The sequence below is a fragment of the Delphinapterus leucas genome, chromosome 1 (genome assembly GCF_059928025.1).
Source record: "Delphinapterus leucas isolate spDelLeu-1000000601 "Yukka" chromosome 1, BTC_Dleu_Yukka2, whole genome shotgun sequence".
Classification (NCBI taxonomy): Eukaryota; Metazoa; Chordata; class Mammalia; order Artiodactyla; family Monodontidae; genus Delphinapterus; species Delphinapterus leucas.
This window is the reverse complement of record NC_143129.1, coordinates 8,280,478-8,295,169: the sequence shown is the minus strand read 5'-3', so window position 1 is coordinate 8,295,169 and position 14,692 is coordinate 8,280,478. Positions and strand designations below refer to the sequence as shown.

At 42.7% G+C, this 14,692-nt stretch overlaps 1 protein-coding gene across 1 annotated transcript in view; it reads left to right on the top strand.

Annotated features, from left to right (window-relative positions):
- The window catches only part of NR5A2 (nuclear receptor subfamily 5 group A member 2), a 128,391-nt gene extending 121,493 nt beyond the window's left edge, over positions 1 to 6,898 (top strand). The window contains exon 7 of the mRNA XM_022561991.2: positions 3,410 to 6,898. Within this exon, the coding sequence (XP_022417699.1) occupies positions 3,410 to 3,657 (248 nt within the window). The 3' untranslated portion in view covers positions 3,658 to 6,898. The remainder of the gene's footprint in view (positions 1 to 3,409) is intronic.
- The last annotated feature ends 7,794 nt before the right edge of the window (positions 6,899 to 14,692 follow it).

Genomic DNA, 14,692 nt, shown 5'->3' with positions numbered 1-14,692 from the left:
ATATATACCCAGGAGTGGAATTTCTGGGTCATGCAATATAGTTCTAGTTTTAGTTTTTTGAGAAATCTCCATACTGTTTTCCACAGTGGCCACACCAATTTACATTCCCCATAGTGGAAAAACCAAGGTCTGCCTGCCAGACCGAAAATGAAAGACCCTCAGGAACCCAGGGACTCACAAAAGAATTCACCACAGGATTCTTTGAACAGAACACACTATTACATTTAAAATATTTCAGGGAGAGGTCTATTGTATAAATCAGTTTTCGAAAGCTGCTCTCAAATTAGAAAAAGAAAGGAGATAGACTTAGAAGGTACGTAACAGCTATAAGATACATAACAGCTAATGTAATAGGTCATTTTATAACCAATCAACCTTGGACAAATACACCACTGATATAAAGCAAACATTAATTGGAGAAATCCCTGGGGAAGCCTTGACTAAAACATATAATATATAACATGTCACCGGAAGATGCTGGCAGTGTACATAGGGAAATGGACGATTAATAAAGGAGGGCAAGATGCAGTGAGAGAGACAGGAGCTGAAAGAGATAAGCCAGAGCAATGATCCAGGAACTTCTTGGTCGGTGAATGAGAGTAATTCAATCAAAATCTTTTTCTTTCTTTCCTTCCTTTTTTTGGGGGGCCCGTGCCGCGTGGCTTGTGGGATCTTAGCCCCCGACCAGGGATTGAACCCACGCCCTCTACAGTGGAAGGGCGGAGTCTTAACCACTGCACCACCAGGGAAATCCCTCTTTCTTTCTTTTTTTGACCTTGTAGCTTACGTATCAGAATCATTGCCACTAAATTACAAATTGCCTTTACAGACATGGAAAACAAAATAGACATTCAGTTAGTAAGTGCCTTTGGGGCAGCTAGCAGCATAACTTGTTTTGTGTTTAACGGTAAACACATTAAAAACACAGTATTTTCTTTCGGAAGGAAAATTGCGTGTATTTTTTAAACTTTGGGGAGAAAGGTGGCAGTTTGGACCAGTATTCACAGAAATTATCCAGCAAATGCTGATCTGACGATTTTAATGATTATATATACTAATAGTAAGTGAATAAACCAGAACTTATGATCCATCCTTTGTTTTATGTTTGTTAGCAGTTGTCTGGTTTTTTTTTTTTTCTTAACAGAATCCCATAACTTATCACAGAAGGTTGAACCTCATTCTCAAAAAATACATTTATCAAAAAAAGAAGGTTTCAAAAACAACTTTCTGAAAAGACTATTATTCGTTTATCTTGCATTTCATTCCGTGCAGATTCCTCCCCTATAAACTTCTGTGACTATTGCTAGCTTTTCTTGCTGTGAGAATATCTTTCATTGTAGCATAAAATAGTGTGCTCCGTTTCGATTGTTTTCCTATGACTGTGTTAAAAATCACTGTAACACTGGAAGTTGCTTGTTTGGTTTTGTTTGTTTTTTTCAACTTCTTAATGGTAAATAAAAGAGAAAACTAAATTCTTCCTTACGTTTCATGTTTAAGTTTAAATGTTTTCTTTGGGTTGAGTGGAGGGTAAAGGGAAACAACGCTAAGAAGTTGGTCAGAATTCAGATGAACTGTTTTTGCATTACCCGTTCTCTGCTGTGAAGCTTTAGGAAGGACTGATGTCTGTAAGCAGAGGGTGAGCCTCTGAAAGTATAAGCGCATGGCATTTTTCTGTCATCTGGCCAGGTATAGCGTAGTCAAGGTACTTCCAGTTGTTTACATTTTGTAATTTTGAACCAAATATAACTAATATTTCTAAGTATTTGAAATAACTTTTAAGACATTTTAGATGAGATAGATGGAAACTGCTTTACTAACTGTCAAGTGCCACCTGGGTACACCGTCCAGTGGGTGACAATTTGAATGCCAGTTTCAATGCCACAGGAAGGCGTGAGCTCGTAGCGTAGCATTTGTCTGTTTGTACATCTCATTAATAAATAATCAAATATTTCTGATTCTCCCATCGTACTTTGACATAGATGTGATCCCGAATGCTCACACTATGTCGGTACTAATTCCCCACTGTTTTTAATTTGGGCCAGAGGTTTGGGGACGGAAAGGGGGAAGCATGTTTCATGCAAAGTTACGGCTCAAAATGTAAACACTGAAATCATCCTGGACACATTTCAACAGCAAATGTAAGGCAGCCTATGGTAACAGCATTTAGAGATACCAAAATGGACCCGCACATACATACAGGCTAAGGTTAACAACACATAGAGCCGAAAATATTGGATAAGAGTTATTTTGGGAACTCTTAACTGAGTTTAGCACATTTAACCTTTTAGTCATAGTATTATGTGGTTTTCTATAGAATCGTTCTTATTTATTTTTCTCCAATTAGAAAATAAAGCGGGGGGAGGGGTGGATGCATCTGTTTACCTTCTTAGCATGGATGTCTGTAAACACACACACATATCCATGCATTTCTTCCAGAGGCTTCTATATACACATTGTGTAAAAGTTGTAGTTAACATAAATAAACTCCACAAGAGAAATTCCACCACCACCGTTTTCCCTTGCTCGTTGTCTGTGTGTGTGTGTGTGTCGGTCTGTCTTTTGACTCTGTTTCCCCCTATTCAGCATTTATGAGGACCTATAAGGCAGAGCATCTCCAGGAGTTAGGCTGGGTGGATTGCCTGCATCCGTCTCCTCTGTGTGAGCGACTCATGTCCAGAAGGAAAAGAAAAGTGAAGTATCAGACTTTAGAAACCACATCCAGGTTAAAGGGTGCCGGCCATCCTGGCTTGAATTCTGCCTAAAGGACAAGCCTTTCATTTGATAAAGATCATTAGTCACCGAGACATATATTTTAGAGAGTTCCCAGCAGCGACTGTTCCTCTGGCAGTCACTGGAGTGTACAGATGGTTCATTAGCATAGGCTAGACAAGTCAAAGGCTTTCAGAATCATTTAGAAAATGTCAAACAGAAACAAGAACCCTGTCACTTTTTATTAGAATTAACTACATCATACCCTGGACACAGATTTCACCTTGGATCAGAAAAATTAATACAGAATTCTATGAATTGTGTCATATACTGGGTTAAGATAGGTCTTCCTAGAGGGACTCATTTGCTGGCAATATATTATGATCTCTCTGCTTTAGGAATCCTTAAACCTTTCCTTTTGTGAGATATGAAAAGAATTGACCTTGCTCAGAATCCATTGGTGTCTAATTGATTTGGAGGTGTAGGCAGAATTTCAACAAGACATTCTTCTAAAGCTCTTTTGTGATCGTTTTCCCGGGAAGCTTGGTGAGTGGGGCTGACTGAATATCGAGCATTGTAGCAAGTCTGCTTTATGTCGGGAGGAAAATACCTCCTTTGACTGAACACACTGCTGGGGTAAACAGGAATTAAAACATCATCGAATTATTGTGGGGTTTTTGTTTTTTTTTTTTAAATCCAGATGTCAAAAACCTGGAGAACTTCCAGTTGGTCGAAGGTGTCCAGGAGCAAGTTAACGCTGCCCTGCTGGACTATACAATGTGCAACTACCCGCAGCAAACAGAGAAATTCGGGCAGCTGCTACTCCGACTACCTGAAATCCGGGCCATCAGCGTGCAGGCCGAGGAATACCTCTACTACAAGCACCTGAACGGGGATGTCCCCTACAACAACCTGCTGATTGAAATGTTGCATGCAAAACGGGCTTAGTTACAGCCCCTAGGAGCGCGGCTTCCAAAACACAAAGAGATTGGTGGGGGGAAAGAAGAACAGGAAGAAAGGGAAAAAAATAAAATAAAATACTCTGAATGGCTCCAAGCAACACGAATGAAACACTTGGTTTAAAGATATTGAATTTAATAAAGCATAATAATCAAATACTTCATAGCCAATAAATGATGGATCAGGGTATTTGTATTGCAGACTGTGAATCAAAGGCGTCACATCCCCAAAGAATTCCGCATAAAAGACGTTGGAATGGAGTGAATTGAACTCACAGGTGGATCCCAACCCCACATCAGGATGAAAATGGACAGAACAGTTCTTGTATAGTGAAACTGATCTCCGCTGTGAAGAAATCTAGGAACCGATCTGTGTTATCCATTAGGCTTTTGCAGCGGGGGATTTGAGCTTCCAGAATTCCTCCGTGGTAAAGCTGAACTGAAACCATTCTCAAGAGTTCGTCAGCTGCACCGATCATAGCCCCTTCCCTCTTCCTTTCCAGGACGCAGCACCTTCTGTCCCGTGATCAAGGAATCTGTACTAAGGACTAGCGCTCAGCCACACCCACTAGTAGCTCCACCAAATCATGAAAAGCCTAATCTTCAATGTCTGTGTCTTAGACCTGCAAACAGCTAATAAGAACAGTCTATGAATATGTTAGCTTGCCATTTTGACTATGTTCTGGTTTGTTTTGTCATGTGTTCATGTTAAAAAAAAGAAAAAAAGCAGGCAGTATCCCTCTTCTGATCTTATATAAGGCATTAATTAATATTAAGGGCAACGAGTACAAACTTCGAAAGCTTTAGCTCTAGCATTGTAGGATTTCATAAAAATTTCCAGCAGAAAGGCTTGTTAGACTACATCAGCCTTTTTAACCATCAAGGTTTGTAGCTCATTAAAAAATACAACATGAAATGTATTTTGCTGGGATGTCAAGTAGTCACAGTTCTAAATAGTTTAAAACAAAACTGAAGCATGTTAAGCCACGCAAAATAAAGGAAGGGATGCACAGATAAATTGACTCGTTGCAATTGATCATCCCCTAAACGCAGAGAGGAAACGGTGATCTTTACGTATGGCCTGGAAAGATAGTAAAGTGATTCAAATCTTCCCCAAAAGGGAAGGGAAGAGAGTGATGCTGACCTTTCTAAGTCTAAAAGTCTGCTGTTGAACAAATTGGAGGACAGAGAATTGCGAAACAAACTCTCCAAACGATGCTGTCAGTATTATTAACAGGCGATGCCACAGATACAGAAGTCTTGCCTTACTTCACAATTCTCAAAGGTAGCTGTGCAGATGTGGATCAACATTTGTTTAAAATAAAGTATTAATACTTTAAAGTCAAATAAAATAGAGTGTTTACATTCTTTAGGTCCTCTAGGGGGAGGGGGGAACGTGTGATATGACAAAAGAGCTAAAGCAGTAATTACCATAATGTTATTTTTCTGATTGGTAATTATTTTTAACAGTACTTAGTTATTATATGTCGTGAGACACTAAAATCAAAAACGGGAATCTCATTTAGACTTTAATTTTTTTTTGAGATTATCGGCGGCACAATCACTTGTAGAAACTGTAAAAAAAAATGAAGGTTATCTCCTAGTCCCTTAATTTTTTCATAAATGTTTCTGGCTTTTGAATAGTTTATTTATATTGTATATCATAGTTTCAACTGTAGACAATTATGATGCTAATTTATTGTTCCTTGGTTTCGCCTTTGTCTAAGATAGCCAAGACTGAAGAAACCAAATATATGTGTTTATTGTAGCATGTCAAGTTAGCGGAACATAGTTCAGAGACAGAGAGGGGTCTTAATGAATTAAAATCATTCACTTGATTAAATGTCTGTAAATCTTCATAATTCTTACTGTAGTTTATTTAATATCTATTGTAAATTATGTGACTTGTAACCTCCTCTGTTTTCAAGTAAATTTAACAAGGGTGGAGTCTTACCTGGTTTTTCTTTCCAAGCGTTGTAAGTTGTATACCAAAGATATTAGTTATTACTTCTGTGTGTACAAAGAGGATTATTTTATTATTTTTATTAATCACCTCTAATACGCGTCCATGCGAAGGGTACCCATCAGCTAAGCCGGGCGTCCACAGCCCCTCGTGCAAAGCTTGGTCACCCGTGTCATCTCCGTGGCTCAGAGGACAACGGAAAAACAGAGTCCATATCCAAAGCAGTAAATAAAACAGCGGCATCTTTGCTCTCCCCAGTTAAAAACCAGGTTGGAGGGGAAGAGTGTCAACAGTTAACGAAATGGTTCCATCTATGGGTATGGAACATGGGTGGAAGCAATTTCGAGATCTGGGGGATAGTTATTTGGAGGGTCCTTAACATTGCAAAAAAAATTGTAAAAAACAAATACATTGATGCCAAAAGTCCAGGTTTTATTTGAAATAGACAGTATTCCCCCACTGACTATTAACACCTAAAAAATGTCACATATTGGTATGCTGTTGACCTAGTAAATTACACCATGAGAACAGCTAGAAAGAGGGGCAACACGGAGATTACAGCCACACTGCTGGTGCCATTAAAGGCAGAAGCTGATAAACAAGAATGCCAGCCGCTTGGCGTCCGTGGCCCATGCGAAGCGCGCGAGCGAATTTTCTCTAGTGTTCATCGTTAAGTGGCTTACAACCGGACATTGACTTAGCAACTGCTTTATCAACTACAGGATTTATTAGTAAAAGCAGACTCAAATATGAAGGTTTGGGGCTTGGCCTGGTTTATTATCGTTAGTCTATGTTTATAAACAGAAAGTCTGTCATGTCTGAATATTTGTCTTACAGATCTTCTGCTGCTCCCTTGGATCTGAACCCATGCAAATGTTTAGAGTGTGAAGTTGGTTCCTTGTTGACATTACTTACTGTATCAGTGAAATCAAATTGTCCTGTTGGTTCTTGCCAGGAATTTCTCAACAAAATGGAATTTTTTTTTCAGTATTTCAATAAATGTTGATATGCCCAGCCTGATCATTTTTAGAAGTTTTTATGGTGTCCTCATTCTATTGGGTTCTAAAGCTTCTACGTAACTGAGATCCTCGACTAGGAATGGAGTCCAAAGAATTCCACACGAAGAGATAATTTTCCTTCTCTAGATGCTTTCTCAGGTGGTCCACTGTCCTTAGTTGGATACTTGAAGCATTGAACTCAGTCTGTGCATCACCTCTCCATACATGAAACAAAGCAATTTGTATCATTAACTGTTACAGCTGTTGGCAGAAATCTCTTACAGTATCTGTCTTTGTAGAGCTCACGTGCCCTAGTCACGTGGCCAGGTGTTTGGTTAACTCACTTGATCCTCAGATCAGCTCCACAAGGTATCATCCAGGTCTTACAGCTTCTTGTTCAAAGCGATACACTAGTCAGTGGGAAATGTGGCGTTAGACCCACGGCCTTAAACGTGACAATATGCTGTCGCTAAACGAGGGGTTTGCTTCAAAAGGAAAAGAAAATCAGGCATCGGGTACTAAGTTATTGATATTTGATATCAGTGTTATCAATGATATTATTGATAAAAGCCTTTAAATTTTTTTGGAGTTTAACCCTAAAATTTAACATCTTTTTGTTCTAGACATTAGCCTTCTCTATTTATTTATTTAGCTATTTATTTATTTATGGCCACACGTTATGTGAGATCTTAATTCCCCGACCAGGGATCAAACCCGTGTCCCCTGCATTGGAAGCGTGGAGTCTTAACCACTGGACCGCCGGGAAAGTCCCTAGCCTCCTTCAATACCATTGAGGCTTTGGAGCTGTTTGAAGCAAGAAAATACCTCCACAATCCATTTTGGAATTTAACAATTATCTCTATTACAAAATAGTGCAAGGGCCACAAAACACTTAAGGCTTATGATATATGGTGGTCCAGCCCTCCCCCTTACACACCCTGTTTTCCCCTCCCTCCCCCTGCCAAGACCAACAGTAGGTGTCATGCCTTTGCCAGGCAGACACTGATTCTTCTTATGGTCCCAACAAAGGATACCGAGGAATCAGATCCAAAACGCCATACCTAGAGTCTAGTAGATTGCGGAGTTAAGATTTTTAATTAACTAAATAGTGGCCCACAAAACGCATCTCCCTTGTCAACCTCTTACTAGGAAGAACTTAAAAAAATTCTCGCTGACATGAAAAAATACGTATGTATTCATACTTATGAAAAAATGGCATATGAAAAAATATGTATATATTCATACTTAGTTGGAAACTAACTTCACATATAGAAACATGTACAGTTTGATAAACTTTTACATATGTATACACCCAGGTAATCATCACACAGGTCAAGAAAGACACAGAACATAATTTTTTTAATGTTTTTATAAGTGGTTATATACGTTTGTTAAAAAATTGGTGGAGGAGGAGTTTTTCTGAAGCCCAGCCCGACACCCAGCAGAGGTGATTCTGAAGAGCAGACACCCCACTCACATAACTTGGAATTTCTAACTCGCACAAAGTTGTTGAATCCATCAGCATGAAGCAGCCCCTGAGGGGGGGAAGGAAAAAAAAAAAAAAGGTTCTCGCTGATGTGCATTTGATTGTTATATTCGATATTCACAAAAACTTTGAAGAGGTTTGTACCTTTAACTAAGTTTGACGTTCGGTTTGAAGCCATCTCTGATGTATATTTTTATGAGAACCATGTGGAGAGTTTGTTCTCCATAACACAGGTCAAAATGCTACGACACTCAGTGATCTTGACATTTCCCTGGAATAATAAAGACCAATTTTCCTTAAGGCTGAACAGGAAGTGTATGGTTTAGTCACTCAAAATAAATATTCCTGCAGTACTTTAACTGTTTCACATAGGCATTTGTTTTATGTTAAGTGAGGAATTAATAATTCAGTGACTGAGATCAGGCTGTGATGGTGGTTTTGTTTGTAGAAAAGCTTAGAACCAGTCTGTGAAACGTCGCATATTTAATTGTTGCTAGGAAAGAGGGGAAGAGGCAGAAGGGGTGTAATTAGACTAATCGCTGAGTATCCCTGATGTGAGTTTGACACTAAACGGTCAAGAAGCCAGTAGACTGGTGATTGCTGGGCCCTTCACGCTCCCCTCCTGATCTGAGGCCAGAATGGGGCGGACCCTGGGTGCCCCAAGAGGTCTTGTGGACCCCAGCCCAGCCTCCCTGGGACACTGGGCTGAGACTGTCCCCAGGACCACGTCTCTGACTGAGACAAAGCCAAGGGGAGACAGGAGGCGTCCTTCCAAGGGTGACTTTTTGAAAAATTCCATTCATTCATTCAAAACTGCTTCTCCAGCATCTGCCATAGAGTAGAGGTAACTTGTGGTGGTGGAGGTGCTGGTTCCCCACATACACCTCCTCTGTGGGCCACAATGCCCTGAGGTCAGATGAGGTGACCCAGGAAGGTTGCTTTCCCAGCCCTTCTTTAAGAGCACGCCCTGCCAGCTGACAACAGAGAGCAAATGAAAGAGGTTGCACTGGGGGCTTCCCTGGTGGCGCAGTGGTTAGGAATCCGCCTGCCAATGCAGGCAGGGGACACGGGTTAGAGCCCTGGTCCGGGAAGATCCCACGTGCCGCAGAGCAACAAAGCCCATGCGCCACAACTACTGAGTCCACGTGCCACAACTACTGAAGCCCGCGTGCCTAGGGTCCCTGCTCTGCAACAAGAGAAGCAACCGCAATGAGAAGCCCATGCACTGCAACGAAGAGTAGCCCCCACTCGCTACAACTAGAGAAAGCCCGCGCGCAGCAATGAAGACCCAACACAGCCAAAAATAAATAAATAAATTTATTTTTAAAAAAAAAGAAAAAAGAAAAGGAAAGAGGTTGCACTGGAGAAACCCACGCCATCCACAGCAACGTCTTAACTGAAAGAAAAACAGTTTGCTTACTAACCCAGTATTTCTCACTTGAAAAATACTGAGCATCTACTACGTTCCAGGAAATGATCTCATTGAGGAAATGCATCCAAAGAACACATATTAGAAATGATTCAAGAAAATAACAGCATCTCTCTTTAAGCATTTATTATGTGCTGGGCATTGTGAGCTACATACTGTGACAGACTTGTTAGTTGTCTCCCCAAAATCCATCCTTCCTGGTTTCCTGGACACATGGCTCCCCAGTGAAAGACTCCATTTCCCAGCTTTCTTTGCAGCTGGTGTGATCATGTGCCAAAGATGCGCCAATGGTGGTGGAACGTGGGCGGAAACGATCATCCCACTTCTCACCCTTTTCCAGCGTCAGAGACTAGCCACTTTCCTTGGACTTTGGCTCTTACCTCCTTCCCTGCCTGGACCCAAGATGTGGACTCAGGTGAGAGAGAAATTAACTGCTCTTATTTAGGCCACTGTATTTTGGAGTCTCTTTGTTTCAAAAGCTCAGCATTTCCCGTAATATACAAAAATGATATTATTGAATCCTCGAGCCAACCCCATCTTACGACAAGGAAACTGACATTTACAGACGTTAAGTAACTTGCCCGGGTCTTATAGTCAGTAAGTAGTAGGGCAGGGTTCACGTGATTCTGTTTGATTCTAAACCCCGTGCTTTGAACCCCCTGCAAGCACAGACCGGGCATCCTGCAGGACCTGTGTTCATTACTGAGCCTTTTCTTCAGGACTCAAAAGAAGCAACGGTGACAGACAGTTTTTTAAATAGTGGCACCCAAAACACAAAAACATTCTTTGTCCCAACGATCGTGGGAGTGATCGGTTATAACCACTGACATCTAAAACAGGTGTCGATTGCCCAGGACCTCGGCGACATCCACAGCATACAAATTCTTTGAGCCTTACATACACAAGAATCGGGGGCTGTAAACCTTTATTTGTACACCTTCTCGACAGGAAGCATCACCATCATCACCACCCAAATGTTGGTCCTGACCGTGTTGTACCTTTAAGAGCTCCCCTAATTTTCTCATACTTTAGTCCGACTAGTAGTTTCCCTATTTATTTTATCACAAAGTCATTCGAGAAACACTATTCATAACATCCTATCTATGAATCCAAGGCAATAATGTTTACGAAAAAAAGACATTTTGTGCCTGTCATTTCGGCTCACCTACCTTTGCCATCGGCCCACTTACTAAAGTACTCACTTCTTAAAAAAAAGAAAAGAAAAAGATCTTGTCCCAAGGATTTTCCCCAGAAATAAATTAGGACTGTCAAAAGCTCTCTTGCCACTGAGGTGGAGCGGCTTCTATAAATAAGCGTGGAAACACGTGTCGCGCTGCCCCTGGTGTGGCCGTAGCAGTTTTTACTTCCCCTCTGTTCCTGCCGTGTGGCCTTGTGTTATTCCAGTGTCAAATGTTCCTACAACTATTGTGTGGCCTGGATTGCGGCCAAGTTCCCGGGGCGATGCCCAGCCGGTGCTCACCCAGCCTCCTACCTCCCTTAAAGGAGAAGAAAGTGTGCAAGTACCCAGGGGAGGCCTCACATCTCCTACACCCACCCACGCACCCACTCCCAGTGTCATTGATGAGAAAAGGACGAGGACGGAGAACCATAATTGTGCCCTGCCCCATTCTGAGCCGTCATTTAATCAGATCATCTCCTTTGATTCTCACAACAAGCCTCGGAGGTGGGCATTATTTATCACTGTCGCATCACAGATGAGGAAACTGCGGCTGAATCACTGCGGTTTCCTAAGGTTGCCCAGCTGCTGGGTGGCAAGGCCGGGATGCTAACCCAGCTCCATTTCCCCACGGAGCCGTGTGTTTCACTCGGATCAGTACAGAAACTGCAAAACAACACAGGAAGATGTGGATGCTAAGCTCCGCATCTGCTTTTCTTGTTTCATCATCATGCTGCCTGACTGTTTGGGACGAACCCTCTCTTTGCCCAGCTTCAGTTGAGATCTATATACATCTCAAGAAAAGGCAAGAAAACACACCCCGGTCATGTGATAATCTCACATCTGTAAAAACCACCGTGGCATAACAAAGCCCAAAAGTAACAGCGCGCCTCCGTGGTTTCTGCTTTTGAGAAAAAGCTCATTTTCTCTTTGTTCACTTTTGCTTTGTTTTGTTTTAATGTAAAGGAACTCAAACGAGGAGCTGGGTTGTTTTCAACCCTAAAATGCAGCCACCTTCTCCCGCTACATTGGTGCCTAGAATGTTACTGGCCAAAGAGAAGCTGGTGGAAGGTGCAATATTTAGATGTGGGTGCTGTCCACAAAGGCATGAAGGGCTGACCCTCGGGTGAGTACTGAGGAACAAGAAGTAGGAACCAGGTGCCGAGGGAGAGTCACAGACATGAGAGCCCAGAAGGACAGAAGGATGAGTTCAGAACGTAGAGGGATGAAAGGGGGGGGTGGGGGACAGACGGGATGTGGCCGCCCCTCTGCAAAAGAAAAAGCCTGTAATCTGGGATCAGCCAGGTAACAATGAGAAGTGTCATTGTTCTCCTGATATTAAAACTGTCACTGTATGACCTCATTCTGTGAAAAACTGTGGCCAAATAAGGAATGACATCAAATGATCTTACCCACGTGTAATTATTTTAGCTCCACTGAAGCACCCTCAGAACTTCCTGCGTTTATTTTCATGCAGGGCAGTAAGAGCTTCCATGGCACTGGGAGTCCGAAGCAGGGGGTTTCCATCCAGCTCTGATTTACGACCCACAGAGGTGCCAAGTTCCTGTTTTTCAAGCTCTGCGGGAAACTTTCCCAAATACAATCTGATGTGCAACAGAGCCACCTAGCAGGTTTGGGGACGGGAGGGGACTGCGGGGGACCTCGGGGCTACGAGTGTTTTTATATTGTGAACACAATTCATGATCATTAGGGGGAATAGGGAAACCCAAAGCCTGCTTATTTTGTAATCCATTGGTAAAACACTTGTTGCTAATCATCTATGTTTGCTTCCGAGCCCTCCAAGCCGAATAAAAGCCTGGGACCTCCCTTCTGTCTCTCAGGAGGGCAGGAATGGAAAGTAGCTCCTGTCACTCCCTCGGTGCCTACAAGGGGGTCCCGGCTCCATTCAGCCCCTGGTTAGAAGTGTCGATGGCAGTGGCTTTGCAAACATGGGGCTGCACACCTGCGACTTGTGTATCTGGGGACACCCCAGAGAAAGCGTCAGGCTCCCAGAGATGGAGGGAAGTGGGAGGAAGGGTAGCAGGGAAGGGGCTCATCTCCCTGCCCGCCGCACCTTCCCGCTGTGTCATCAACTACCTTTAAATCGGGTAACTGTGCTCCCCACACAGGCTAAGACCTTGTCCCCAGCTCGCTGGATCTTGGTCTACATCTTGTGTGGGCAATTTCGGTCCCGTACTTTTCTTGATCAGAGGAATGTGAATAGGCTGTTTACCCATCTGTGGTCAGGAGCTCAAGACAGCAGTGGTCCCGGTCCAGGCCCAGATGCCCAAAGGCGACGACCTTGTCCTTCCCTTCCTCCCTCCCTACTTCCTTTCTGACGAATTGCCTGCAAAATACAAACCTCCCAGCCCAAAAAACGCATGTCCCAGTTGGGTACTGTGCCATCACACGGGGCTAAAGAATTAAAACGGAATTAAAGTCTACTGAACGCGCCCTGTGTCTTCCACCAGGAAGCTGTGAGTGGTCAGACCCTCCGCCAGGGACCCATTCCTGTTCCCAGCCTGAGCTGCTTCTAACTCCACGCACCTACTCATAATAGGTGCTTAATAAATGCTTCTTGGATTGAATCAAATATTTAATGGCTTTTCTGGGAATTTAACATATATTTGAAAACACAAATAATTTGAAAAGCAGTGTTAACAGATCTTTCACCTTGAAAGATCCTGATCTGTATGAAAATCTTCCTCTTCACCTTTCTTATAACTGCTTTCAAAGAGAACCTAATAATCTAAAATTGTACTTTCACTGACAATTTCTATGTCAATAGATTCTTTTTATTTTTTTTTTGAAGTTTTTTCTTTTTGAAAAATATTTATTTATTTATTTATTTTTGGCTGTGTTGGGTCTTCGTTTCTGTGCGAGGGCTTTCTCTAGTTGCGGCGAGCGGGGGCCACTCTTCATCGCGGTGCGTGGGCCTCTCACTGTCGCGGCCTCTCTTGTTGCGGAGCACAGGCTCCAGACGCGCAGGCTCAGTAGTTGTGGCTTACGGGCTTAGTTGCTCCACGGCATGTGGGATCTTCCCGGACCAGGGCTTGAACCCGTGTCCCCTGCATTGGCAGGCAGATTCTTAACCACTGCGCCACCAGGGAAGCCCTATGTCAATAGATTCTTGATTATCTAGGATAGAGAAGATATGACTTAGAAAATAATTCTTAAAGCCATTATGGTCCAAACATGAAAACCTACTTGACTTTTCATTGTCAGTTGACTCACCATGAATGTTCATATTGTTTGAAAGTTAAAGCAATCCGTACCTTTAGCACCCAAGATACAGATGCTATGAGCTTCATCAGTCCTTGCAGTCATTGCATCATAGACAACAGAGTTCTTACTTAGATGAATGTTTTGTTTGGCCACTCTTTGATCTGAAAATCCAAGTGAGAAAGACCTTATTTCTTCAAATCTAAGATCAGTTCATTTCATGTGATTGATCTTGAGGAGGAGTATCTCTTGAGGAGGATCCCACGTGCCGCGGAGCGGCTGGGCCCGTGAGCCATGGCCGCTGAGCCTGCGCGTCCGGAGCCTGTGCCCCGCAACGGGAGAGGCCACAGTGGTGAGAGGCCCGCGTACCGCAAAAAATCAATCAATCAATCAATCAATAATTCTTTTAAAGGAAGGGAAATTGGGAGGGAAGGGGAATAAATAAAGAGGATGTAACCCTAATAGAGAATAAACAGTAGTGATTATCTAAGAACTTCCTGCTCTGTCTCCTCCGTGGCTGCTAACTGTGACGTTCCAAGAATTACACCAACACGGACGAGGAAAGAAATCTCTAATCCGACAGTACGGCAGCTCACTAGCAAGTCTGGGGTTCAGTCCGCTGTAGGTGACATCTCATTAACAACAGTGGGCTTGAGCCGTGGCCCCCATAATCCTTACCAGTGACGCCCTCAGAGCCTGCCCTTCATACTGCATTCAGCCCTCCAGTCACCCGATACCGATGAAGCAAT